The sequence below is a fragment of the Harpia harpyja genome, chromosome 1 (genome assembly GCF_026419915.1).
Source record: "Harpia harpyja isolate bHarHar1 chromosome 1, bHarHar1 primary haplotype, whole genome shotgun sequence".
NCBI classification, from domain to species: Eukaryota; Metazoa; Chordata; class Aves; order Accipitriformes; family Accipitridae; genus Harpia; species Harpia harpyja.
Window position 1 is genome coordinate 2754157 of NC_068940.1, and position 26880 is coordinate 2781036.

The 26880-nt window shown below is 40.4% G+C and overlaps 1 protein-coding gene across 1 annotated transcript in view; it reads left to right on the forward strand.

Annotated features, from left to right (window-relative positions):
* Nucleotides 1-26880, forward strand: part of LOC128146850 (collagen alpha-1(XV) chain-like) — a 163419-nt gene that overhangs the window by 90567 nt on the left and 45972 nt on the right. The window contains exons 14-22 of the mRNA XM_052798747.1: nucleotides 5771-5833; nucleotides 8435-8470; nucleotides 8992-9144; nucleotides 13654-13722; nucleotides 16631-16675; nucleotides 19120-19155; nucleotides 23257-23319; nucleotides 24212-24247; nucleotides 24341-24424. Coding sequence (XP_052654707.1) covers nucleotides 5771-5833; nucleotides 8435-8470; nucleotides 8992-9144; nucleotides 13654-13722; nucleotides 16631-16675; nucleotides 19120-19155; nucleotides 23257-23319; nucleotides 24212-24247; nucleotides 24341-24424 — 585 coding nt within the window. The remainder of the gene's footprint in view (nucleotides 1-5770; nucleotides 5834-8434; nucleotides 8471-8991; nucleotides 9145-13653; nucleotides 13723-16630; nucleotides 16676-19119; nucleotides 19156-23256; nucleotides 23320-24211; nucleotides 24248-24340; nucleotides 24425-26880) is intronic.

The window sequence follows — 26880 nt, forward strand, 5'->3', positions numbered from 1 at the left end:
GAAATTAAGCACCTGAAAATTTTTAAAATGGGATCCAAGAAGCATGTGCATGGGAAGCCAATGAAAACCAAGAGCTGAGGATGTATGTACCCTGAATTAGCTACTAGGGAAATGCTGAGAATAGCCCGAGTTTTATATATGATATCTCACTTAGAGCTGCAAGGAGGTACCTCCATCCAATACCTCAGAGCCCTATCCTGAAAACTAGTCCTTTTCTGTCAGGAGCTGGGTCTCATACTCTCAGGCTACAAGAAAGTGTAAGCATCACAAATTTTTGTTCACCCAAGCTTTAGGCCCTTGCAAAATGAGTGTCCGCTCAACACAGGTCAGAAATCAGGGTAATTTTTGGACTTCAAAGTTTCTGAGTGTTCCTTCTTGGAATAAATTGTATCCCTATGAACCTCACTCAATTAAAGCTGTGATAAACAGAGTGCAGAAGATGTAGCAGCTGTACACGGACTATTATTTTGCTGAGCTACACACAGTTTCAGCATTTGCTGCACTCACATGCTTTGGCTGTGTTCTGAGTATTTGCTTGGTTATGAACTGAAATGTCCTTTTGTTTTACAATTTTACAGGTGATTGATAAGGCAGTTAGTGGTTCTGGCCTGGTAATGAGATATTTCGCTAAGGTGAAATAACCTGGTCCCACAGAAGTAGGCTCAAAAAGCAGTATTTTTCATCCAGGCTTTTCACTGACATGTTTCAGAAAAGGCCTGTCTGTGTACGCAAAGGAGCTTTGACAACCATAACAGCAGTTGAAGTCCAGATCCTTAAAAATGTGTCACTGACTTAAATTTGAAAATAAATATCAAACATTTATTAAATTAGTGTATTGTAAACATTGTCCTTTCTTCTGTTATTCTTTGCTTTCTAGAAATTATCAATGGATTTTTCAATGGTTTTATGCAGTAACTGTGGTAAGATTGTGTTCTGCATTCTCGACTGTTTGTTCTCAGTGCTATTTACAGAGTTAGCCTCTGATCCAGCAACAAGATGCACTCAGGACATGTTTGTCCTGCAGTTACAGTAGCATAGGCCAGTTCTTGTAGACTCCGGGTAAGCATGGAAATAGTCAATGTTACTCATGCAGCAGCGTGGAGCTCAGAGCCTGCCAGCCACAAAACCAACAAGGCTGCCCTGCACTGAACTTCATGCTGCTACAGCAAGAGTGACAACCTGCACAGGCTAATTTAATGCACTCCTGACATATCCCACAAGGAAAAGCCTTAAATGTGCCTGGAGCTCCAGTGGTTTCTATCTCATTGAACATGTCTAAGCTGTAGGGCCTGGGTGTATTTCTGTGTTTTAGATTGCTGACCTTGTCATATCCTGATAGCGTAAAGGGATAGGGCACAGCTGTCTGCAATGCATTTCCACCCACATCCTTGGTTTCCTTGGAAGAAAATTCTGATGACTGGGAAGGAAAGAAGTGCCTGGTCTAGAGGATGTAGAGAGCAGGACAAAAGGATGTATTGAGAGCACACTTGCCCCACTAGTTGTTAGGAAACTTGCCATTAACAACCCAAGGGCTATGATAGCAGGAAATAATTTTTCATTCTTTCCTATTCTTAAATACTCTAATCAAGGAATTAAGGCCTGAAGAGCCCATGGTTTAGTTGAAAAGAGCTGTAGGTGGACTGACGGCAGCTCTCCAGTGTCCTGCACAGTGGCCACACTCCTAGTGTGCCTTCCCCATGCTCTGCTTATCCTGCCGTACACACGGCCTGTTGGTCCTTCCTGGATGTTTTCTGCATTGATTGCAAAGGGGAAAAATTTCCATGACCCAGCCAGTCGTCTTCAAACTCCTTTACAATATGCCAGACCCTCCCTCCCTGGCAGTGAAAGAAGAAGGAGATGAGAAGCTCACCCATGAACACAGACCAGACCAGCACTGGATAGGTTACTGTCTTTATCACAGTACTTGACTCCAGGACAGAACTTGCTTACTTGCTTTATTTATTTGTTTCTTTATTGTCAAGTTATTTTTTCCCTAAAACCATAAGATTGGCTGAGAATCCATGAGATCAGTCTCATGAGACTGAGTCCTTTTTATTTGCTGTTTCGATTGTGAAATTTAATATCTCTGACAAACATGTTTTCATGTTTGTGGGTTTGTTCATTTGTAACCAAAAAGGCTAGAAACTTGTTATTTTAGTTAAAAGCTAAGATTCTCCCCTGACTGTGGGGAGAATATCCAACATTACTAGACTTCCAATAATATTTCAAGACTACGACATTGTTAGAGAGTAATAACAAACTTGTTGAAGTGGGTTTTTTTAAGATGTGCCATAAATATTTCCCACTAAGTGCTGTGAATACTTCAGACTAAGAGAACAGCAAGTGCTAAAGAACATGGCATGGCAGTAGTTTAGGCATATGCTTCATTGTACCTTTTGTCTCACTTTAAGCATGAACAGAAGTCCTTCTAGAATATGAGCTGGAAGAAGGCATAGCTTTATTACATAAATGCAGCACCTGACCAGTCTTTCTTGTTTTCAATTAATTAATTACTTTACTTTGTATTTATTTTAATTGTTTGAAGGTAAGCTATTTCTAGTCATATCTAGTCACTGAATGACTGGCTTAAACCAAAAAAAAATCACATCTTCTGGGAGATAGGAGAGTATCGTGTTCTAAAAAGTCCTGCAGAGAGCTGTCATGAAAATGCCTACTTTGGCAACATTTCTCAGAACCACAGTATCTTCAGAACCACAGTATCCTCGGAGAATAAGTGGAGGTCTTCTGTCCTCTAATACAGACCAATGTTGCTCCCCAATGCTAGTATATTTAAAATTGATAATCATTTTTCACTAAAAAGGAGATGCTTAGCATCTTAAGGCTTACTATCAGAAGCAGTCTGCTTTATGACCAGGCATATTTTCCCACAAAAGAGGATATCTTTTATAGTTTGATAAAAATTCTAAAAAAAATACAAAGAGAGTCTAGGATCAATAACAGAAAAGCAAAAAGATGTAAAAAAAAAAAAGATAGTAACCACATTCAGTCAGTCAGCTTCAACATGAGATATAGTGATAAAAATTAATATCAACTGCTTTTCATGCTTGAGATACAAACAAAACCAAAACCCATATGAACTTGGAGCATATCTGAAAAATAAGAAATTAAGAGATAATAACTTTAAATACGTATGGTCTTTAGCCTGCCTAAGAATGGTTCATGAAGTTTGGAAGGCGGAAAATTCCCCCATAACAGCTTTAATAGAGTAGGATGGATTGGGATACGTTTTCATGAACTAACCAAATAGATGCAGAGGTGTGATTCTCTTAAAATAAATACATGCTTTTGGCCTCAGTTTCCCTCCCTTTTCCCATTTCTACTGATACAACAAATCATACTGGCCTTGCTGCGGCCATTATTCTCTGCATGTACTGACTGTAATCAGGATGGCACTGTAAAGTAAAGAAGCCTGAAATGCTGGCCAGATTTCATCTAAGTGTTATGCTCCCAACAGTACTTTTTTTTTTTCCTGAATCCAGGACAGATCAAATTGTATTGATGATTATGACTGCAATTTTAAGAAAATCCATTGGCAAGGCTTGTAAAATAGACAGTAACCCTAATGCTTTATTTGCTGCATTTGACAAAGTGCAGTGTTAGATTAAAAGGTCCTCTATAATAGCATCTTCTCTATTCAAAATGTACTTTCAACATCATGACTGTGGACGTTTCTATACCTGTAGAAGATAAAGTAACTAGAATGGTCTAGGACGTTTTGTTAAAAATTTTCTGAAAGTAATAATGTAAAAAGAATTCAAAGAAAATGGAGAAATATGTATTGATTCATCTTCTATTTTAAAGATGAATGTATTCACTGTTGTGCAACCTAGGATTCCACAAGCTATAATATTAACTACTTGTAGCCAGTCATTTTTCTGATGCAACAGAAATCATTGTTGTCCACTTTCAGGATAACTTCTGGGAAACATATCAATTAAAGAAGTAGAAGTTAAATGTTAACCAGACTACTAAAGTACATTTTCAGAAGAATCAGACCATGACAAGTCTGCAGGCTGCTGAAGGAAAACTTCAGCTATTAACAGTACAGACCCATGCATTCCCACACTTTCAGATGACCTAAGAAGCTGTAGCCCTGCTCTCCAAAGATTTGCACGCATTTGCAGACTCTGAATAAATGAAGTGAGATCTATTCACAGCAGAAATTTTTGGATGGGAATCCTCCTTCAGTAACACATTGAAATAGTTGTGTAATTAAGTGTCTTCAGTTGCGAATCCTAATTTCAGAAGACTAGCCAATTACTTGAAGTTGTGTGCAGGCTTAAGTCCTTGCTAAATCAAGAAGTTTGTGATACATCTCTTCTCATGAGAAACATCTTGGAAATGTTTGGGTAAAGGCTGCCTTTTGTAACAGGAAATACCACTTTTCTAACTGCTCCACGTTGCATCTCCTAACGATGTGATATTCATCTGATTAAATACATATTTTCTAATGCTACATGAAGTTAAATTGCCTGATGGCATTGTATAAGGATATTTTCTATGTTGTTTTTTTTTTAAGTAGCTCACAAATGCATGAATACACCCTGAAGTGAATAACAAATCTCCAGGTGTTGCTTGCTAGCTACATAAGAGAGACTATTCAAAAGCTGTAAAGGAAACAAGCAATTTCAGAGCAATGAAACTTAAAATTGCTAAGCAGTATAGTGGAAATAGTGACTGAAATTTAGAACAGTTATTGTTAGCCCAACCTCTCTTCTAATCCTCTTCTGTCTATGTAATCATGGCAAAATACAATGTGAAAATGTTTGAAACATACTGAAAATACTTCTGATCTTTTTAATATTAAAAAGAATCTATTAGTTATTCTATCACATACAGTGCATCCAAAGGGCAAAAACGGGGTAAAAAGTAAGGAGAGCAGGGAAAATGAGGCCTTTGTGACCATTCTGAAAACACCAGAGGAAAAAGAATGTTTTCTATCTCCTTCTGCAACCATTTATATCCTTCCCCAAAATAGATGAATAAATAAATGGATAAAAGATTCTCAGAGGCCAGAATACACACCTGTAAATTTAATTAAAGGCTTTCACAGCCCAGTTTTAAAAACATAGGGCATGCAAATACGCATGTAATGGCTCCCTTTCTTGCATGTGTAGTTACTGTGGGCTGGACTTCAATACCTGCAGTGACTGACTGGTTGACCATACAATGCCAGTTTTTCCCAGCCTGGCTGCTCACTCAAATGCATGCTAAGTCATGGATACAACACAGGAAATTGGGTGGAGAACTAAATATACATTTTTCAAGGCAAAATTAAAGTGAGGCATCACAGAGAAAACCTTGGCCACTTTCTGACTTTGTCAATACCAGCGTTTTCTCAGCTAGCTCTTGTCTGGCACTGAGGTTGCCAAAAGTGTGGACAGCTGAAGTGCATGTGGATTTCAACCCCATCGCATCTGTAGTAGTGTTGTCAAAACCTGCTTGGATAGCACCATTATTTTGCATGCTAACATTATATTTACATTATGTTGGTTTATATTTTTTTTATTCTTTTGCAACTGTTTGATATCATTTTCTATTAAAATATATTTAAATATTGTTTTGATACAAAGCCAAAATCTCAGAAGATAAATACAAATCTTAGAACTTAATGGTCTTTGGTGCTACCTGGTGCTACACATTAGTCTTTCATAATGCTGTATCATCAATTGGTCCAAAATACTTACATGCATGTGCTAGGAAGAGGGCTCTCAAGTGGCACCTGCTTTAGATTTTCTATCATCTACAGGGTCCTCAGGGTCCTCCTGGTCTTGATGGCATGGTTGGCCCACCAGGACAGAAGGGAGAAAAGGTAAGTTAAATTTCTATCTTGCTCCTACTTCAGTGGAAAATCTTTGTCAATTCTAGTCTGTAAAAATCATAAATAGTTGTTCCTGCAACACAGTGTTGGCTAGCTTTAATATTTTTTTTAATTGAATCCAGCTGCTAATGGCTTATTAAAACACATCTCAAAAGGCATATTCAGAAATCCAGAATTCCCTATTGGGTACAGTCTCATTTTCTGCAGCATGCAATATTCAAAATGCAATATGAGCTACTCTGTTGTGATGTGCCAGTAAAAAGCCAGTCATGACTGGACTTACGCAGGTGAGTTTGTAGGGGGAAAGAAAGAACTCCAGCTAGTCCAGACTACCATGACGGCATATTCCCTGCAGAACGTGCCCTCTGATGCATGGGTATACCAGGGCAACCGGGATTACTGAAGTTTAGATTCCATGGACCACTGACACATCAAGTTTTGTACACTTCTGCAGCAGCCAGTAATTCTCTTAATTGCTGACTAGTGCACTGCTGCTGCCCCAGCTATGATATCCCACCCCCACATTAGTGGCAGTTCCAGCCTTCACTCACCCCTTGATGAGACATTTCAGCATTCTAACCTGACAGCAAAGGGTTACGTAGTTTTCTGTTGACTTGCTGCACCGGTTGGCTTCATGCATGATCAGATGAGCATTATGGCCAGCAAAAAGGGAGGAGTGGGGAATATGTAAATGAAAGCAAGGGATCATAACATCCAGCAGATAGATTTTCTTGTGTTGCCATAGAACGAAAAACTACATATTGCAAAATTGCCACTCTTTTTAAGTTTCCCTGAATTACTGCATCCATTTTTTTTTTGCACCCCACTTCAAGAAGGATGTGGAGAAGACAGAGACGATGCAGCAGAGGGCTATGGAGATGGCCAGGGGCCTTGAGTACATGACCGATGAGGAGAGGCTGAAGGAAGCCAAACCATTTAATCTGGCAAAAAGGAGACAAAGGCATGGCCAACAGATAGAAAGATTTAATTATAACCCTTTAATGAAAGCTAGTGCGTCTGCATTTGAAATACTGAATCCATTTTTTTGCACCTCACTTCAAGAAGGATGTGGAGAAGACAGACACAAAGACTACAGGAAAATTTCATCCTCCAGTGAGCTTCTATGCCACACTTCATGCACAAGAACTTGGAAGTAGATTCCCAAGTGTATATTGAAAGCTCGCATACTGTAAGGGAAATGAAAAGGCAAGTCCTAAATGGCCAGAATATTGATATTTATTTATTTATTAAACCACAAGATTTTTTTATAAATATCCTTTGGAGACTGAAGGGTCTGAGTTGTGATTTCAAAAGCCTGAGGTTGGTAAAACTGCAGCACACATGGGAACTAGCAGCTATCCAGAAAATGCAGTATGTATGTTACAAAAAGCAGGCATCCGAAACTTCTGTCCATTGTAATCAGTGGTACATGTTTTACATAAAGGAGTCTAAGAATAGAAAGAAGTCTAGCTGAAGTAAACTGAACCTGAATCACATATTATAGGAAGAGACTGATGTGGGAAGGGAAGTAATTGGAATAAAAAATTAAAATTCCAAAAAGGGCATAATCCTCAAAGAAAAGGACAAAACCTCAAATGTTTTGCCTCACTGAGCCTGTTTTCTGCATTGTGTATATCTGATAAAAGTTTAATTAGAAATGAAGCACTATATATTTGCACCTGCTCAATACAATCCCCAGCACCTTGGGATAATAGGATTTTTCCATTTCTACTATTCATTTTTGTCTGAAAACCTTGGTTTAGTCTATATTGCAATATCTATTTTTAATCATTATTACCAATTAATCCAGAGAAGATTACAGGGAGAAACTGCAGGATGCACTGAAAGTAAAGAAAGTTTGTTCCTTGGAGTGAAATTTGATGTGGCTTTTTGCCATTACTTTTGGAAGAAAACATTGTTATCATTTTACACCTGATGCTTACTCATTTTTTTCAGACTTTACTCAAGCAATATTTCTGTTGAATGAGTAAGGACAGGAGGTTGCTAATACAATGATTAATTCTATTAGATTCAGTGCAATTTGGAAAAGAAGTATTTGCATGTCATGACTTTCTGTCTATTCCATGAACTAGAAGTGGAAAAAACAGAGTCTAAGTATATAAAAGCAAATCAAATAGCTCGATTGCTGCAGATGAGCCTTAAAATCATAGTAGTCATCATATCCTTTGTTTGGAACAGTGCCCTAGACAACTTGTGTGGGATCAGTTTCCGCTTCCGTTATATCCCATGAGAGTTTTGACATTCAAGTTCAGAAGCATGAGGATGTGACCTGCAATGCTTAATTCTGAGTGCTCCAGACCTTTAAAATCTGCAGCAATAATTGAAATACAAGATTGCATCCTGTCTGCATACCAGACCAGAAGTATTCATTTGTTATTATAACTCCTGAATTACAGATTGTTTTCTTTTTAACTAAGAGATCTAATGTTTCATGTACAGGACACTATGACATCAAATTAAGCAACACAGAAATCTGTGGGTATTTTAATTAAGCAAAAATATCATAAATGTGTTTTTGTGGCCTATCTAATGCTCTTACTGTAAGTAATTAGGATCGGTTTTCTGTTACAGGGTGATCAAGGTCTTCCTGGTTCCACTGGTCCAAAGGTAAAAAAAAAGTGTCTTTATACGATAACAGTATCACTCTAATATAGCACGTTACTGAAAAGGGCTGAGAAGTCTAAAAGATTATTATTGTGAAACCTAATGAAGTTAGCAAACTTGGCTTCTCAGTTGGCCAAAGTACTTCTCTAAGAAGTGTGGCCAGGAGGTCAAGGGAGGTGATTCTTCCCTGTACTCGACTTTTGTGAGACCCCACCTGCAGTACTGCCTTCAGCTCTGGGGCCCCCAGCATAGGAGAGACGTGGACCTGCTCGAGCGGGTCCAGAGGAGGGCCACGAAGATGATTAAGGGGATGCCCCATCCCTGGCGGTGTTCAAGGCCAGGCTGGATGGGGCTTTGAGCAACCTGGTCTAGTGGAAGGTGTCCCTGCCCATGGCAGGGGGGTTGGGACTGGATGATCTTTAAGGTCCCTTCCAACTCAAAACCATTCTATGAGTCTGTGATTCTACTTACTTGCATCTACTTCTGCATGTTCAGTATACCCATAGACTGACCTTTTATTTTAGGGTGATACTGGAATCACCGGGTCAATAGGCCCCAAAGGAGAAGCTGGTGCTGTTGGGTCTCCTGGGAAACCCGGACCACCAGGACCTCCTGGGCCCCCTGGGCCCCCTGGACCTCCTGGACCCCCAGGACTGAGCTACAGTTTGGGATTTGAGGTATTTTGCTATTATGGGGTTTGCTGTAGCTATGGATCTACTTCCTTCAGAGGAGGGACAGTGTAATCACCTGTGTATTTCACAGCTATTTAAGGCTGAATTGATGACAGATAGAGCCATTTGCTCTAGACTGAAATTTGCCTGGGAGTAGCCAAGATTCTTTCTACATTTCACCATCTAATTGGCCATGTTTAGGTCATGTAAGTAATGCATTTCTTTGGGCAATTTTGATGAAACTATTCAGTAGTAACAGTGTTCAGATGCTGGGTTTGATGCTTATATCATTGCTAATATAAAATACTCAAATACTGTACTACAAGGGAAAACTTATTTAGCACTTTTTTTCATGTAAATAATTTAGAGCAATGATCAAAATATACACAGATTGCTGACAGTATTCATTAAACTCGAACTGCAGGTCCCCCTTAAGCTATGACTTTTCCCATGCTGTCATTCTTCAGGCCACAAGTTTAGTTTAGGCATGTCACTTATGTAATGTGTAAATAGAGAGACAGATGTTGGACATTTCTGACCTCATGGTCTGTTTTACTCAGAAGAAAAATGTTCTATAAAAAAAAGTTTTTGAATTGCAGATGCTACTCTTTCTGCTTCTGAAAATAATACCTTCATCACTTTAAAATACGAGATCTGGCCAGCTCAAGCTGAGTTTAACATGTCATTTGAGAACTGCTCATTTAGATGATCTTTTTGGAGCAGAAAGTGGCTTTGCAGTACAGAAAGGAAAAGGGAGTACACTCAGGTTCAAGAATTAGAGCTGCTGCATTAACATCTTTGTGAAGACAGGTTGACAAATTGCCTACATCAATATTCACAAACGAGTCTTCCCTTTTTTTCTTTTTCCATGCATTTTTCATTTCTAATTCAGCTGTTTGGCTCAGGAAAGTCTTTCCAGAGTTGTCTTTTTTTATGTCTTGGGATATAATACAAATTTGCATAGAAACTGAGGGCAGTTTCATCAAAGAAGTAAGCAATGTTTGACCAAAACTACTGGCCATCTGTAGAACTGCTGCAGTAAACTGGTGGTGTTTAAAAGATACCGGTTTACTTACACATATTTCTCCTAGTATCTACACCCTTTAGTATTTCTCTTTTCTTTAGAGACACTTTGAGTACTCCAAGTACAGAGGTGACTACTAATGCTTGTTTAAAGACACATTCTGATTTCTGATGTCTAACTAAATAAGACTGTACTATATAAACTACTGGTTAATAATGTCACTGATGTCAGTGGATTTCAATGGGACAAAAAAATCTCTCCAGCAGTTCACAAGTTCTTAATTGCTGGCCCTGCAGTTGTTAGCAAGGAACAGCATAAAGTCTAAGCATACAAACACTCCATTGCATTAACTTAGGCACACTATAAAGGCTGGTACGGAGTCTCCCCTGAATAAATATGTACTTGTCTCAGAATGAGATAGGGACTACTGGTAAGCCACATCTTCATCCTAGGCCTGGTCCGAGTTTTAGCCCAGGATGATGGCTTCTCTGACTTAGAGCCATGTTCTGCAACCCTTGGGGATCCAGCGTTAAGAGATTCTCCACTCTTCCCCATCCATTCACACTATTTGAGTAGAAGCCAACTTTGCCTCATTGTGCCACCAAAGGGTTCTTCTGCAGGTAGGTACTTAGGACCAAACTCTGCCACTTCTGATACCTAAGTCTCAGAGGAGCAAAGTTAGTAGATGAGCAGGAGAGAGTGAAAACTGGAAGTCTCCTCTTTTATGGACACAAACACAGAAGGATCCCAGCTCTAACCGCAGCAACAATATCTTGACTGGCTTCATCTTGAACTTCATCTAGTCCAAACAGAATTGGCATGATTGTCATTTCCCTGAGAGGAATACTACTGTTAACAGGCTTCCTAGTTCTAGCTGATCTTTTGGATGCCCACCCCTGCCATCTGTTAAGGCAGCACCATGGTCTGCCAGTTCGTTAGGGCAACACTACCTTTTGGTTGGCAGTCTGTTTATTGCTGTAAGGCTGTTTCTGCAAAACATTCCTGCTAGCGCTCGTTAGCATCTGTTGTCAGCTATGTGCAAAAACCAAATGGCATGGGGTTTGCTGGCACTTATGCTTGCCAAAAGAACAGTTTGAGCTGCAGAAGGTACCTGGTAAACCCATTAAAAACATGCAGATGTCAAAAGTGATGGTGTGTTATATAAAGCAGGCATCAAGCACTCTCTTAAAGGGAAAAATAATTGGCACAGCGGAGGCAAGGGAAAGAAGGACTCAGAAACACAGCTTGTGGTTTACCCTAAGTAGCGACTGGTTAAACAGGCCAAACAGAATATCAGCAGATTTTCTGTTTATATTTGATACACTTATAGCTGATGGAGGAGCAAAATGAAAGTCTGAATAACATTCAGTCTCAGGTGAAGTTACACGAAAGGACTTGAGCCAACCTGATGACTCAATGTCTCCCACCTTGGTCCCCGAAATGAAGGACCCAATTCCAGCTGTGCACTCCTTCTGCTTCTCTTGTTCTTGCTCTCATGGAGTTGGTGGAAAAGGGCAAAAGAATAAGATCTCTCTTTTTGACTGGAGTCAGATCAATTGATGTTTTCCATAACTTTGGCATTAGGCTGTCATTCCATAGCAGCTTAACCTGATCTAATAGGTCTTCCACCCTTTCCCTTACACCATCTCCAGGGTGCGTCAGACCTATGGTAATCTGAGCCATTTCAAGTCCCTAACTAGCAGAAAGCTAAGTAGGCAAGGAGTATGAGTCCTCTAAACATGATAAGCTGATACAAGGGCTTGTTGTCACTAAGAGGTGGAGATTCTGCTTTGCTCCTGCTCCTCCTCCCATCTGCAGCCATTCCTGGCACATGAGTGCCCTTCACATGCACTAACATCCAGTATTCCATCAATCCTTCCACAAGCCAATTTTATTTACTAACATTTTAGAGAACCATCCTACCCCCCAAAAAGTAATGTATTTTCTGCCATTTTAGTGATTTAAAGTGGCTCACAGGAGAGGATTCAACACATGGCACTGATGTTGAAAATGAAGGCTGTATGGCTGTAAGCAGGGAAGTGGAGTGAAGAAAGATCAAGATTTTCCTTTTTCAGAAAAAGGAAACAACCCAGCACAGCTGCATTTAAAACTGCAGCTAAAAGCAAGTGAGCAGTTTCCTGCTGGCATGGTTCATCCAGATGGTTTGAAGCACAATCTGACAAGTTCTAGATTAAGCATAAGGCAAGGGATAGGAACATGTGGCTGGAATGGTGCTGGGGGTAAAACAGATAATTGTGGCTGCCTGCAATTTTATTTCTTCGGCTGCTTTGGAACTGGCAGCTCCTGGTTCTGCCATGGATTTGGAATGTCACGGTCAGAACAACGAGAGCTGGAGGGAGGTTGCTGCTTTCTGTGTAGTCTCCTTTTGAACCCCTAGAAAATCTCCTCAGGAAATAGGGATGCTGCTCTCAAGGTCTTCCACTTCACAGAGATCTTTCTGAAGTCAGCAGAGTGCCACAACAGTGGTCAGTGGGCTGGAGCCCATGACCTATGAGGAAATACTCGAGGAACTGGGCTTGCTTAGTCTGGAGAAAGCTTAAGTGTTTTAGCAGCCTTCTGATACCTAAAAGGAGGTTATTGAGAAGAAACACAGCCAGGATCCTTACAGTGGTGCACAGAGTGATGAGCAACAACAATCATAAATTGAAACAGGGAAGGTTCTGACTTGATATGAATAAAATATTTTTCACCTTAACGACAGCCAAGCGTTGGGACAGGTGCTTGGAGAGGCTGCAGAACGTCCATCTCTAGAGGATTCCAAGACCTGAGGAGACAAAGCCCTGAGCAACCTGATTTGAATTCAGTGTTGACACTGCTTTCAATGGGAGGCCGGACTAGGTAACCTCTGACACCCCTCCCAACATAATTAATTCTACAATTTTGTGATAGAACATTTTTTTTTTCTGCTCAATTTCATTTCAGTAAGCTGTATTTTAGGCAAGAGTTCAGCATTCAACTGTGAGAATTAGGAAGGACCTTTATTTTTTAATAATGATTGCTGCTCTTAACAAACTGCTTGCAAGTTCTCCCTGCCTTAAATCAGTTATGTAATCCCTTCCTAGTCATTACAGTATTTCAGTAGCCAGGTGGCAGGTAAATGCTAAAGAAAAAAATACTGCTACAGCATGCTTAAACATAGCACATACTTAAAACTGTGATGCTATCTCACTTCTTCCTGATGGTGTCCAACCTGAAGTGCTGGAGAAATGGTGTCAAACTGGCAAGACTGTAAAGACCAGAGTTTCTGTAGGGAAGATCAACATGCCCTTGTTGCATTTGAGTGGAGCCTGTCTCCAGAACATCATGCATTGGTCAAAAAAAGGTTAATGAGAGAAGATAAAAATATTTGTGTTCAGTATCTTTCCAGTTTTTTACAGGACTCCAGAAAACAGAGCAGTTGAAAAAAAAAAGACAAAAAAAAAAAAAAAGATAAATTCTTAAATCCTGTAGCATTTTTTCTCTTCCATTAGGATATGGAAGGATCAGGTAGCATTGGCCTGTTAAGTGAATCCAGAATTCCAGGATCAAGAGGGCCAAAGGTAAGTGGATGTTTTGGGGGAGGGGAGCGTTGTTTGGGTTTGGGTTTGGGTTTTTTTTTTTTCAAAAACAGAAGTGTCTTCCTCTCTGCTTTTTGGAAATGCATAGCCCCAGTCAGCTATAGATTTGGAGTCACTGCACTGGATTCAGTTGCTCTAGAATGACATTCCAATAACTGCGTCCTCCAAAGAATCTGAATGGTATTTCTCTGATACCTGGTTAGCTGATGACTTTCAGATTCTGCTCTGGTATATTTTTGACAGATTAAAGGATGAAATAAAGTGTTTTGTATTATCTAGTGCTCTATTTCCTGTTTTACCCTAATAGATGCCATTCTTGCATATGAAGATGAATTACATACACTAATGAAACTGAAATGTTATAGTTTGACGATCAAATGTGCATAATCTGAAATACCACTTAAACTAAAAAAATGTTCGCAGTAGTGTGGAAGCAATGTCCCAGAGGAAGGGATATTTTTTCCTCCATCACCATGTGTCAGGAGATTTTTGCTAGTGTGGGCTGCCTTAAAACACCAAGTAGGGAAAAGGGAATACAATGCATCACCACTTACCAGATCATTTGGATTTATCTTCATTCTTAGCAATAACATCAAAACTGCAGCCTATGATGCCTTCCCCAAAGCAGGCAATTACCCAGCATTCCTCCTCCCAGAGCTGCCTGCACTTTTCTAGTTTGGTCTTCAGAAGTCCTGCCCCTGTGCTCACTCCGAAAGAAATATTCAAACTTTCAAAGAATAAGTCTTTTTGCCCAAGTTTGGAGAAAGTGCTGATGATGATGATCTTGGGTTATGGTAGATGCCAGATTGAATACTAGGCAACAGTGCACTATCACTGCAAATAAGGCAAACCCTGTACTGGAATACATCAGAAAGAGCATTGCCAACAGATACAGAGTTGTTACCTTTATAGCCCTTTAGTCAGGGTTAGTGAGGCTGCATTGAAATACTGCATCCATTGTTTTTTTCACTGCACTTCAAGAAGGATGTGGAGAAGTCAGAGACAGTCCAGCAGACAGCTGTACAGATGGCGTGGGGACTTGAGTACATGACCAGTGAGGAGAGGCTGAAGGAGCTCAAATGGTTTAGTCTGGCAAAAAGGAGACAAAGGCACGATCTAATAGCTGCTTTCTAGTCTTTGAGGGGCAATTGCAAATATGATGAAGCCAAACTTTTGCTCGTAGTGCCAGGTGGTGCAACAGGGGACAGTGTTCACGATTTGCAACTTGAGACGTTCAGGCTAAACCTTAGGAGAAACCTGTTCGCTAGGAGGTTGGTGCAGAACTGGGGCAATTTGCCCAGGGAGGTTGTGGAAGCTGTGTTCTTGGAAGTTTTCAAGACTTTGCTGGACAGAGACGTGACTGACCTGATCCAGAGCTGGCGATGGTTCTACTTCAAGGGGGTGACTGGATTAGATGGCCTCCAGAGGCCCTGTACAACCCTGTTTCTATGATTCCATGAATCACTGGAAATGAAATGAAAGCTGGAGACAGGAGCAAGTTTGAGAAGCTCTTCACTGTGCTGGTTTAAAGTACTAGTAATTGTGAGTCACTGAAGTTATAGCTGACTCAGTTTAATATGTTGGAGACCTTTGCCCCCTCTTATATCTTTTCCTAGATGCTAAAAAAGTGGCACAAAAAACCCAGTTACAAAAATAAGAATAGAATTCATTAGCTGAAACCAGCTAGTATCCAAAATGAGATGTCCAAAACCAGTGCCAAAATTGCCCATTCTGACCTGCCTAAATGACAGCCTTACTCTCAGGTTTGGTTTTATAACAGGCATTGTTTCCAAGTCACTCAGCTATAAATACTGAAAAAATGTCTTATTACAGCTGAACAAAATCCTGGAATTTTGTTTTCCTGTTACTATCTAGTCACTCCACAAAGTTTGAGTCAGTAAAGAAGGCACATAAGAACTTTCCTGTAACCATGAAAAACCATCCTTACTAGTACTGCATGAAAGCATTGTGAGCCACTTACTTACTTACACCATATGACAACTCCAGAGGTTCCTGATTGTGTTTAAGTGAAAACAGAGTATATGCTTCTAAGAGGGCTGTAACTCAAAGCAGCTGCTAGGAAATAAATTACATTTATCCGCACTATATTTGTATCTGTTGAAATTTTTTATTAATCTTTTATGAGAAAGTAGTGGTTATGTTTTGAAGGAGAAGTATCAAATTTATTTTGTCTGTAGGCTCAGCTATCATTTCCAGGGTTTCTATTCTCTTTCTTCCACAGATCAGTGTGAAGTTTTGTTGGTGTTTGGTTTATTAGTGTCTTGTCCTCATATTCCAGATGGAAGACAATCACTTTGTTGAATTCTTTTTTTCCATTTAACTTTCTAAAATGATCAATAATGAACTGTTGTTCATTTTGCCATCAAAGGGTTATAATTGTACTTTACAACTGATGTCACCGTATAAAGACAAGAGAGGAATTTGCATCCCCATATGTTTGTTTGAAGCTACTTTTAAACCTAGCAAGACAATGCCATGTTGCCTCTGAACTGGTAGCATATCTTAATTTTAGCCAAGGAGGCAAATTCGAAAAATTGTAAGCAATTGAAAGCAATCCTTTGCAACAAATGCACTTGGACAATTTTATTTCTAATATTTTCTAAAAATGTGTATAGTATGCAGTGACAAGATAAAGTTGTCTTTGTAAGAAGAAAAATCTGTAGATCTTTGTATGATAATATAGAGCAAGGCAGTATTTAATAGAACAACAAATCTAAAACAATGCTTACATTTTATTACTCTCTGTTGATACTACTGGTCTCCAACATTGTTTTTGTAACAGTTGTGGTTATGAATCAGTTTGTTTCCTGAGAAAATTTATTATGAAATGCTGTGTGGATTTACCAGTAAATTCAGTGTAATTTTATAGGGTTCTGCAGGAAGACATGGACAGCGTGGGCCGTTAGGACCAAAGGTACCCTATGTGACAAGGAACACTTGAAAGCTAATCTATTTTGCTTTGGCATATCTTTTTTATTTCTATATTCCTAGCATTTGCCTTAACAAAACAGCTTTGGTTTAACATTCATATACTGACTAAGTACGGGACAAATTTTGTTTCCATTTACACTGGGTATCCACCCAGAATGTGTATTAATAGAATTATTGCACATCCACACCAGAACAGTGAGTAAATACCAGCTGGGCCGTTACATTCCAAGGCACTTGGTGTAACATGGCATTTTTGTTTAATATTTTTAGGACATTTGGCAGTTTCTCTTTGTCGCTCTTTTATACATAATTCTGGTTTCCAAGAGGTTACGTGTATGCTGTTGAAAGAGAAAGCTGCAGGAAGGGACCTTCTGACATGATCCCAGAAAGTGATAGGGAAACATTCTGGAAGGTGCTGCGGGGAAGAAGGGAGATGTCATGACTACTTTGCCTTGGTTTTCATTTGAGCTCAGTAGTGACTGAATTTTTCCACTTTGATGCTGCTATTGATTAAGTAAGCCATGAGGAAAAAATGGAGAGGTGAAAAATCAGAGGAAAAAAGGGCAGATTCACAGAATGGGGCCTGGGACAGGAAAAGGCTTTTTCTATTCCTATGTAAATCTCGAGTAGCACTCAGGTTAATAGTATGGCATGACAACACCATTTCAGCACCTTAAACGTGGAGTTAAAGAAATTCTAAGTCTTCATTGCCCTGGGAAATGATAGCAACATTGAGAGAGAAAGAAATTTAAAAAATAGGTGGGGGCCCCCATCCTCTCTTCCGAAAATTTACACCTGAACACACAGAATGGGTCGCTGACTACCCCGAAAGCCCATTGCCAGCAATAACTGCATGCATCTGCTTCACAGAACAACAGCAATCAAAGATCTGGCCAGTCCCCAATGTCTAGAGTCTATGGAGCTCAGCTTACAGGGCTGGGAGAAGTCCTTCCTCTGGGTACTACTCCTGTTAATGCTGGAGGACAACATTACTTATGAGTGAAAAAAATCAAGTTATTTGCACAGCGTGTGTTAGTGAATGATACTGCAAAGGACTGGCTAGAATAGATGTGCTCTCACATGATGCTGCTCGATGGACATGAGTAGGTGCCAAGTCTCCATGCTGAAAATACATTTTTTGTTAAAAACTTATTCTCTGCCCTTAACTAGAAATTTTGTTTCTAAAATATTGTGGAAATACTGTTTCACAAAGACTTCAGAAATGGAGGTAGCATGATTCCTAGGATTTAGGAACTGGACTGGGACTGAAAAGATAGTCATAAGCCTTGGCCAAGAGACTTCGCCACCACCTACACCAAGATCTTAGTTGTTTAATCTTGAGTCAGTCATCCCCAAGATCATGGAGACACAGAAAGGAAGATACTATTGCCTAATATCTTACAAAATCAGGTACACCACAGCAAAATTAATATAAAGTGCTTATAATACACTATCATTCTCATGGGGATGAATTTTACACCCACTTTTCATGGTTATAAATGACTTCACTAGGCAACAGTGGCAAAATACAACAACCACCCACTTCCAAAAACCAAGAGCTAACACATCATGAGCAGTTAAGGTACAGTTATGTTTCATACATCCTTCATCCTTCAAATACCCCAGACTAGTAGAGCTGTTAGAGAAGGCCTGCTGTCATCAAAGTTTTCTCTCTTTAGCAAGTAAGTAAAGATCCAAATTCTGCTTTCACTTTTATTATTATGAAAAACTGTTTTCATTAAAAAACATTCTACAGTCTTCATGCATTCACGAATATAAGCACTCTTAAAAGACAATAAGCATAAACATAACATTCGAGGCAATGGCTGTAGCTCCTTGCTGATTTATTCCTGTTTACATTCTCTATCTCAAATGAAATAAACTAAATTGCATGTTGTCTGTCTGTAATGAAATCAAGGAATCATGTCCGCTCGGATCTAGAGAACTGCAGAATCAGTCCCAAAGGTGGAACAGTGCAGCACTCGTCACATTGCTCGTGGCATGACGCAGTGGCTGGGCAGATGAGGAGAGCAGTGTTGTGGGGGAGGCTGAGTTAACTGTGTCGAAGGAAGATGGTGGGTCATTTGTGGAGGCACGAGGTCATTGTGGCATTGTTAGGTCTGGGGAATGTTACCATGTGCTGATTTCAGACACCAAAATGAAGGTTCAGGCATGTGGCTTGGTAGATGCTCAGCAAAAATCATGTGTGGTGACCAGAAACTTTAAGATGTGGGTAGCAACTGGGAGGTTAGACCCCCAGAACCAATTCACAAATGTATGCTGAGCATCACTTTACCAAAAATATGCCCTATTTTTGCTAATCATTTTACTGCATTCAGTCCCTTTATTTGTAAGGAAGGTATCATACATGTTTAAAATCCTCGTAATTACTGTTCACTTTGATATTTGAGCCCTACTTTGTTTCAGGGAGAAAGAGGCAGCATTGGTCCACCAGGTTCAAAGGTGAGAAATTCATTTATCTTGATCTAAAACCTCAGTAGTTTCTTCCTCTTAGTTTCCTTTCTTCTCTTAATGCACTCAGGAGACAATGAACATTTCTTGCTCTGTCAGCATATTAAAGCCCAGGGAGGCTTCTCTGGAAAAACAGAACCCTTTCTCAGTTGAATTGTGATTATCAGGAGCCAGTGTAACCTGTTGCTTAAGACTTCTGTTTAAAATACGGTTAAAAATGCATTTTAAATCCTGAGGTGCATGATGCCACAGTGTTTTGTGAGGCCGTTGACGTTTTCACCGGAACAAAAATTAAAAATCAGCAAAGCTTATATAAAAAACTGAGTTCCACATGCCCCCCTGCTCCTTAACATCACGGTGCGTAGCCAGCACCCCACACCAGAGCTCTCCCCCCCACGACGCACGTCTGCGGTGCAGTAGTAGATCCATGCCATGTTGTGCAGAGGCCTCAGGACCCATCCACGACCCCAACCCGGTGTTCAGCACAGAGGCCACTGTTGTTGCCTATTTCTGTGCTAGAACCTGCCCATCGTCCTGCGGCCAGGCTCCTCCTAACCCACACCTGACCACGCGGGAGGGAGAAGAACGTAGAAATGGTAGTTGGAAGGACCTCCAGAGGTCATCTAGTCCGCTCTCACACTCAAAGTGCTATTATCACCAACACTAGATCACATCTGCAATGGGTTTGTCTCACTGAGCCTTAAATACCTCCAGGGAGGTTCCAAAAACGCTGTGGGTATCTCGTTCTGGTGCTTCACTATCCTCTTTGGAAAGACAGTTTCCCTAACGTGCAGCCTGTACCTCCCAAGCTGTAACTTGTCCCAGCTGTCTAACTCACCCTAGACCTGCTAACTCAATCTAGACCTGCTGCTCTGGATCAGCGCAGCTTCTAGACATGAGGTCCCATTGCCAGGGAAACCTGCCAGTTTACACTGCTTTACTCGGTGTTAGGGCTGAAAGGAATGGAGCTGGAGTCCCTTCTTTCCTCTCCAATCTTCCTATCATTACCCCCGTCCATTCTGGTTTGGACTCCTCTTGGAGCCCACCCAAAGCTTCTGTTTGTATCTGTGCTGCTTTTTGCCAGTCCCTGGCTGACTTGCGTGCCTTTTGCAGGCATAAGCCAGCAGAGGGTGGTGCTGGGACTCATAGAAAATAAAAATAGAATAAATAAAATAAAATAAAATAAATAAAATAAAATTTAAAAATAAGATAAATAAAACAAAAGCTTCTCTTGCATTTGGGACAGCACTGAAATCAAGAGTTGCTCTAGGAAACAAGATAAAAGCAATTATGCATCTACCCTTCTGCTTGCTGAATATTTACAAGAGTATTATCGCAGTCTTCTAGCAGCATCTGCTTGTTTATTTTTAAAAAAACAACAATGTAGCAGGACTCTGCTTGCCATAAATTCCATCTGCTGTACATATTTTGAGTGTTGCCATTTCACAGACATATTTGTCAGCATGATAATTAAAGCTGATGCATTGATGCATAGGACAGTTGTTTAACTCTTCTTTTTAGTCTGTTTGAGACTATAGATTCTTTTCTTAATTATTATACATACAAGTGCTTTGTTCTGTGTTTCTTGTTCTGGTAATTATTATTGTTGATGTGACAGATACATTTCAAACAGATGCATATATTTTAAGTGGAGTGACTACAGTGCTATTTAAAAATAATCAATCTATCTCTTCAATCCTCAGATTAAAAAAGATCTTAGTCCTCTTATATGTGAGCAATGAGCTACATTCTTAAAATATGGAGGGAGTTAGAAATAAGGAAGTCTCTGGATGCATTATTTACAGTAAAACATCTTACCTATCCTGGATCTTTTCTTCAAAATTAAATTTCATTAGGAAAATCAATTGGTGAAATTATTCAGCATTTGTAATAGCAGGAAGCTGATCTGCAGGTACCAACGTGCCTGAAATGGCAGCATTCTGTTGCAGAAATGCTGTTGGTCCAAGGTTATTTCCTCTGCCCAGTTACCTTTGCTGCAGATAGATACATACAATTTTCCACAAGCACTGAAGAGACTTACATCCCAAGTAGCATTTTGACTAGTCATGTGGGTGCCTAAATCCCAGTAGTTGCTTAGGTGCCTAAATCCCATTAGCATTCAGAGACACCTTTTGTCCTGCACTTGTCTATAAAATGAAAATTAGAGTGCTTCAGAAATTATACTTTATCTTAATAAACTGCGTGTTTATTCCTGAGGTACATGCTTTGCTGATCACAGACAAAAACCAGAAATAACAGTGAGAATATACTTTCTTAATGACGTGGACACACTAAATCTTTTATGCTGGTGGTTCTGTAGAAAGGCATAAGAAGAGAGAGGATTTTGTGTCCTATGAGCTGTTAATTTGAATTTCTTCTATCACACCAGAAATGCAGCAGAGAAGACCATTTGATTCTGGATGCTTTGATATTCTGTTGTTCTTTAAGACACTCCTGTAGAGTATTATAATGGTAATTCTCAGTGGTATTATTGGGTCACATACATCCATCCCAGTATCCTGTCTCCAACAATGTCAAAAGCATATGCAGTTTGAGCAGATGCTTAGATGCAATTTGACCTTATAAATGGGCAAGTATTACATCATAGTTCTCCTGAGTGACCTTCTAGACTCCAACAATTTGTGACTCAGGGACTTTCTCAGCTAGAAATGGTGTCTGAACCACAATTAGATCTCTTCAAGTGAACTTGATATCTCCCCTGGAACTCATGCAAACTTCTGCAGTTTACAAGACCTTGGGGCAAGGTACTCTGCCAACTTAACTACACATCCCATGAACCTCTTCCAGCTATTTTCATTTGATGCCCACTATTTCTTCTATTAGAAGTGTGAGTCCCTAACTACTCTCTACTTTTAGATGGCTCTACAATATTCTTCACCCACCTCCTCATTTGTCTCTTTTCCAAGCTAAAGGGTCATAGCTTACGCTATCATGTCTCATATAGAAGCCATTCTGTACCTTCCATTATTCCCATTGGCCTTTTCTGAAGTTTTTCTAGTTCCACTAGATCCTTTTCAAGATGGAAAATGTGAACAAACCAGTGCACAGAATTCAAGTTATGGGCATACAATAAGTATATACAGTGGCATAGTGATGTTCTGTGCTCTTGTTTTCCTGTCCCTTTTATAATAATTTCTTGTATTCAGTTTATCTTTTTGACAGCTGCTGAGCTGACCTTTTAATAGAATTGTCTATATATACTAAATTTTCATGGTACTATCTGCTGTAAAAGCCCCAAAATATTTTCTTGAAGCAGAACAAAAAGAACCAAAACAGTCTTTTCCTAAAAAAAACCCAAAACACTCTCCCCCCAAAACAAACAAACAAACAAAAAACCCCACACCAAAAAACTCCCACTAACCAACCAAGCAAACAAACAAAAAAAATAGCCCCACTACTAAAACAAGACAGGGCTAATATGTCACTTGGATTATTTGTTAGGCTGTTCTGTGTCATTTCCTTTGCTCTTTCATACGACACAGAGAAAAACAGATACAAAAAAATGTAGTTCGCTGTTTATCTGGTCCTTTAAGAATTCAGTTTTCCTTTATCCATTTTTCTCTGGGCAAACTGCATTATCATTACTGAGTGATACTCCTGTTTCTCCCATAGAGTAACTGATCGGATTCTTAGCAGTAATATACAGTCCTGCATTAAACTAGAGCAGGGGCTATCAGACTTTTCACCCCACATACCAATGCCCGTCTACATGCACGCCTCTCCCTCCTCTTCCTCCAGCCTGAGAGTCACGTTACTGAAGGGTGGAAATAACCCACAAAACGTATCTTGGGGGAAAGCAACACAATTCACCCTTTTGCTAAGGGGGGGTGGGAGCAGCAGAGAAGAATGATTGAAGCTGCATGAAACAAATCTGCTCCGGAGAGGGGGAAAGAGCAGGAGGAGTGGAGAGAGCAGATGACTAATGAGATGATGCTGACTCCATGGAGCCCCCCCAGACCTACCCCCTAGTCCCTTCAGAACCGTACCGTGTCCCTCCCAAGAGTGGTAGCCTCCTGCTCGTGTGGAACTGAATACAATTTAGAGAGAATAACAGTGTCTTTGTTGTGGCAGGGAATGCCGGGTGTGGATGGAAAACCAGGCTTTCCTGGCATCGCTGGACGTCCCGGAGATGTGGTGAGTAGGGCTGTCATAATCTGTGACTACCTAACACACGCTGGCTCCCAAACCTATGTCTTAAGGCTCAGCAGGAGCCCTAAAACAGTACTTCCCAGCAGCATGTGGACAGCTGGGCCTGGGTTTGTCCTGCTGAACCCGGAGCCGTTACCTCCGACACCAAACACAGGAGCACTGTCCCTTCTCCTCGCCTCCCTCATCAGTCAGAAGCGATACAGGCATCTCCAGAGGCTAGTTCAGATCCTCCGATGCTCCTTTTGCTTTTAATTATTCAGAAATCAGCTCTGCTTTTAATTAGAGGGAAGCCCACAGGCTCACAGGTGATTTTAATGTATTTCTCACACTTAAGAGCCGTGAGGATTACAGAGCTCTTTATCTGGGAAGTCCCATGGCTCATTCCCTGCCACCTTCCTCTCAATCATGCCATCCTCAGCACAGTGAGTTGTATCGAGGGGCTGATCAAGCTTAGAAGTAACCTGCCTGACAAATGACTGTTTAGCTCACCTGTGTTCCCCTGCCCAGTCCACTGGGCAATGCCGGACACAACTGAGGGGGTTAATGCTGAAAAAAAGAAGGAGCAGCCAGGCATGGCTGATTTCAGTGCAGGGAAAGAAAGGCTTGTTGAATTAATCCCCAGCTAATGAAATGTTGTGTGCCCATTTGCTTCTGGTCATCTGTGAACTCTGTTGAACGGGCTGGGAAATACTTTTAAACATCAAATCCTCAGAGTCAGAGTTGAAATCAGCTGGCCCTATCTGTGGTTTGAGAGAGCTGGGGATCGATCCTTCTGTACCTGCATTTTACTGCTGTGCTTTTTGTGAAGCTAGAGAAAGCACATTTTCACAATTTTTCCTTTTAAATCACTTATGCCCATTTTTTTAATCACGTGCAGGGTCCAAAAGGGGAGAAGGGTGACCCAGGACCTCAGGTGAGAGTGTGTGGATTTCATTCTTTCTGAGAAACCTATGTGAAATGTAGTACTTAGTAAATGGGTTTTCCACCTGTAATGCTTTTGAAATAGGGTAAACCAGGACAGGACGGGAACAGTATTGTGGGACCGCCTGGACCACCAGGACCACCAGGACCAATCATAGCAATACCTGAGGTAAGCGTGTTTGCCAAGCATTAAACTCTCTGGAACTCGTCTTACAGAGAAGAGGGCACAGGCGATTAATAACCTGGCAATTCTGCTGTTGATGTTCAGGTCATAAGTCCTCAAAACAAAAAAATCTCAGTATGTCTCTGTATCAAATGGATTTGTTTTGAAAAGATGAAATAGGAAGGGAAGTGGGTGAAGAGCTTACATAGGAAAATTATGGGGTCATATTGAGAGCTTCTCACAAACTCTCCAGCTGATTCTGCAGGACTTGTGAACATCAAATAAAAATCAACAGAGAAATACAAAACTGGGAATGTTTAACAAAGCAAGGCACCTGAGACACAGCAGTATGTAGGAGAGAGATACGTTGTGTTTTCTGACAGGTGTCCGCTATACAAACCAGAGCACTGACTCTGTTGCGGAAGCGACAGCCAAAAGTACCAAGGGGTAAAATCCTAGAAGCTCATAAAAACTGTCCAATATCCCTTAGCTGCATGTATGTTTTCAGTCAGTTTTGCTTTGTGTACATCAGCCTTTGCAAAAACAATACTAGTTAGCAGTAATGAAGGCTAGAGATTAGGATGAATCCCATTTCAAGCTGATAACAAAAATCCTTGTGGTTGGCTTGATATGACATTAAGAACCGGAGAAGCTGTAAGTGGCTGCAGGAAATTCTTCACCTCTGAGAGCTGAAGGTGCCTAAAACAGCGAGACTCGTCCATGGGAATGCATATTTCGGCAATAAGAAGTGATTTGTGATTGCAAGAAGGGAAAATGCCCAGCTGAGAAATCTGTGTTAGCAGGACCTGGCCACCAACATTATCATGAAGCTGAGCTACACGTAACATTTTTTGTTGACTGACACAACTAGGCTTTCACTTAGGCTTCTGCTACTGACAGCAAATATAGCATAGATTGGCATCCCATAGCCCACATAACCAGTCCCAAAAGGGTTGGGTTTTTTTACTGAATTTACTGGGTATCCACCCAGAATCTTAGGATCCAAGATCCTAAGATCTTGCATGAGCAGAATTATAGATTCACAGAAGTGTTGGTTGGAAAGGGTGTCTGAAGATCATCTAGTTCAAAGTCCTGCTCAAAGCAGGATTGTCACCAGCTCTACACTTTATCATGTTTCTGTTGGAGTGCTGGGAAGTTCCTCAATAGCTGTGACAGAAACGCTGGTGTAAAATTCATGTTCTTTCTCACAGCCCTGTGTCCTGGTTTCAGCTGCCACGGCGTCACTGTGGGGCCTTAACTCTTATCAGTGACTAAACAGCTCTGTTTGCAGTAATAATGAATCTGAACGTGTTGCTCCTTAGCTCATTAGTACTTGAAAAAACACTGTGAGAGCCTCAGAGGGAGGACAGTATGTATAAGAAATGTAAAAAGATTATTGAAGCTGACATAGCAAACTAATGACGCTAGTTAGCTGGAGGCTGCATGGCCTCCTACACGTTGTAATAGTCACAGTCCGTATGTCTGTCTAATGTGTAGCTATGTCTGAAGAAACCTAACATGCATCCTTTGAATTCTCCAGAACTTCTGCATGAACGACCTTCACCATGCATTGCAGAAATGTATAGAGCCTGGTAGAAGCTGTATTGCGTTAGGTGTATTACAAACCCATACAGAAACCCATTTCCTTCTCTAAATACCTTGGAGTTTACGAAGTAAGCTCTCTTACAAAGTAGGGTGCATAGTATATGTGGCTTTATGTACATTTGTAGCAAACAGGTATTCTGGGGGCCATCTATCTTTATATGCTTCCAATCCTCTATATTGTTAACCAGATGATTTCTCTGAGAACTTGGTGTGCTGGATTTTGATACGGTTAATTAAATGTGTGTGTGTGTGTGTGCGTGTGTAAGTAAATGTCACTATGTATGACATTGAGTTCTACTTACCTCACAAATGTTTGTATAAGAACAGGACCTTTGCTTACTACACGTTTACTGAGATAGAAGATTAAATTATGCAAATACATTTTGTTGATTCAGTGTCTCATCTTCTGTAGTTAGCTTCAGATATGGAAAGAACTACTGCAAGCAGACCTATCAATTGCAGTTGGAATTACAGAGCTAAAATAAATACCAGTACCAGCTGCTGTAATGTGGATATTGGCTTGACCTGGGCAGAGCAGCAGAGATCAATGAAGTGGTCTAAGCAAACCACAGGGCAGTTAGAGAGATCACTCCCTGGGTCAGGGTCTATTAGTTCACTCATTTAACCGTTGTGTAGCCAAAGACAACAATACTTCTTGGGCTACAGAAGTCCAGTCTATCAGAGTTGGAAGGAAGTTTTCTTACGAAGGGCTGGGTGGCTACAACTAAACAGATTTTATGCTTCTTGATCAAAATAAAACAAATTAAAGAGCTAGTGTGGTTTCAGCATTTTTGAAATATTAAGGTCTGACGTGGACAGCTGTGGCTCAGGGCCAGGCCCCACCACTACCTGGCCAA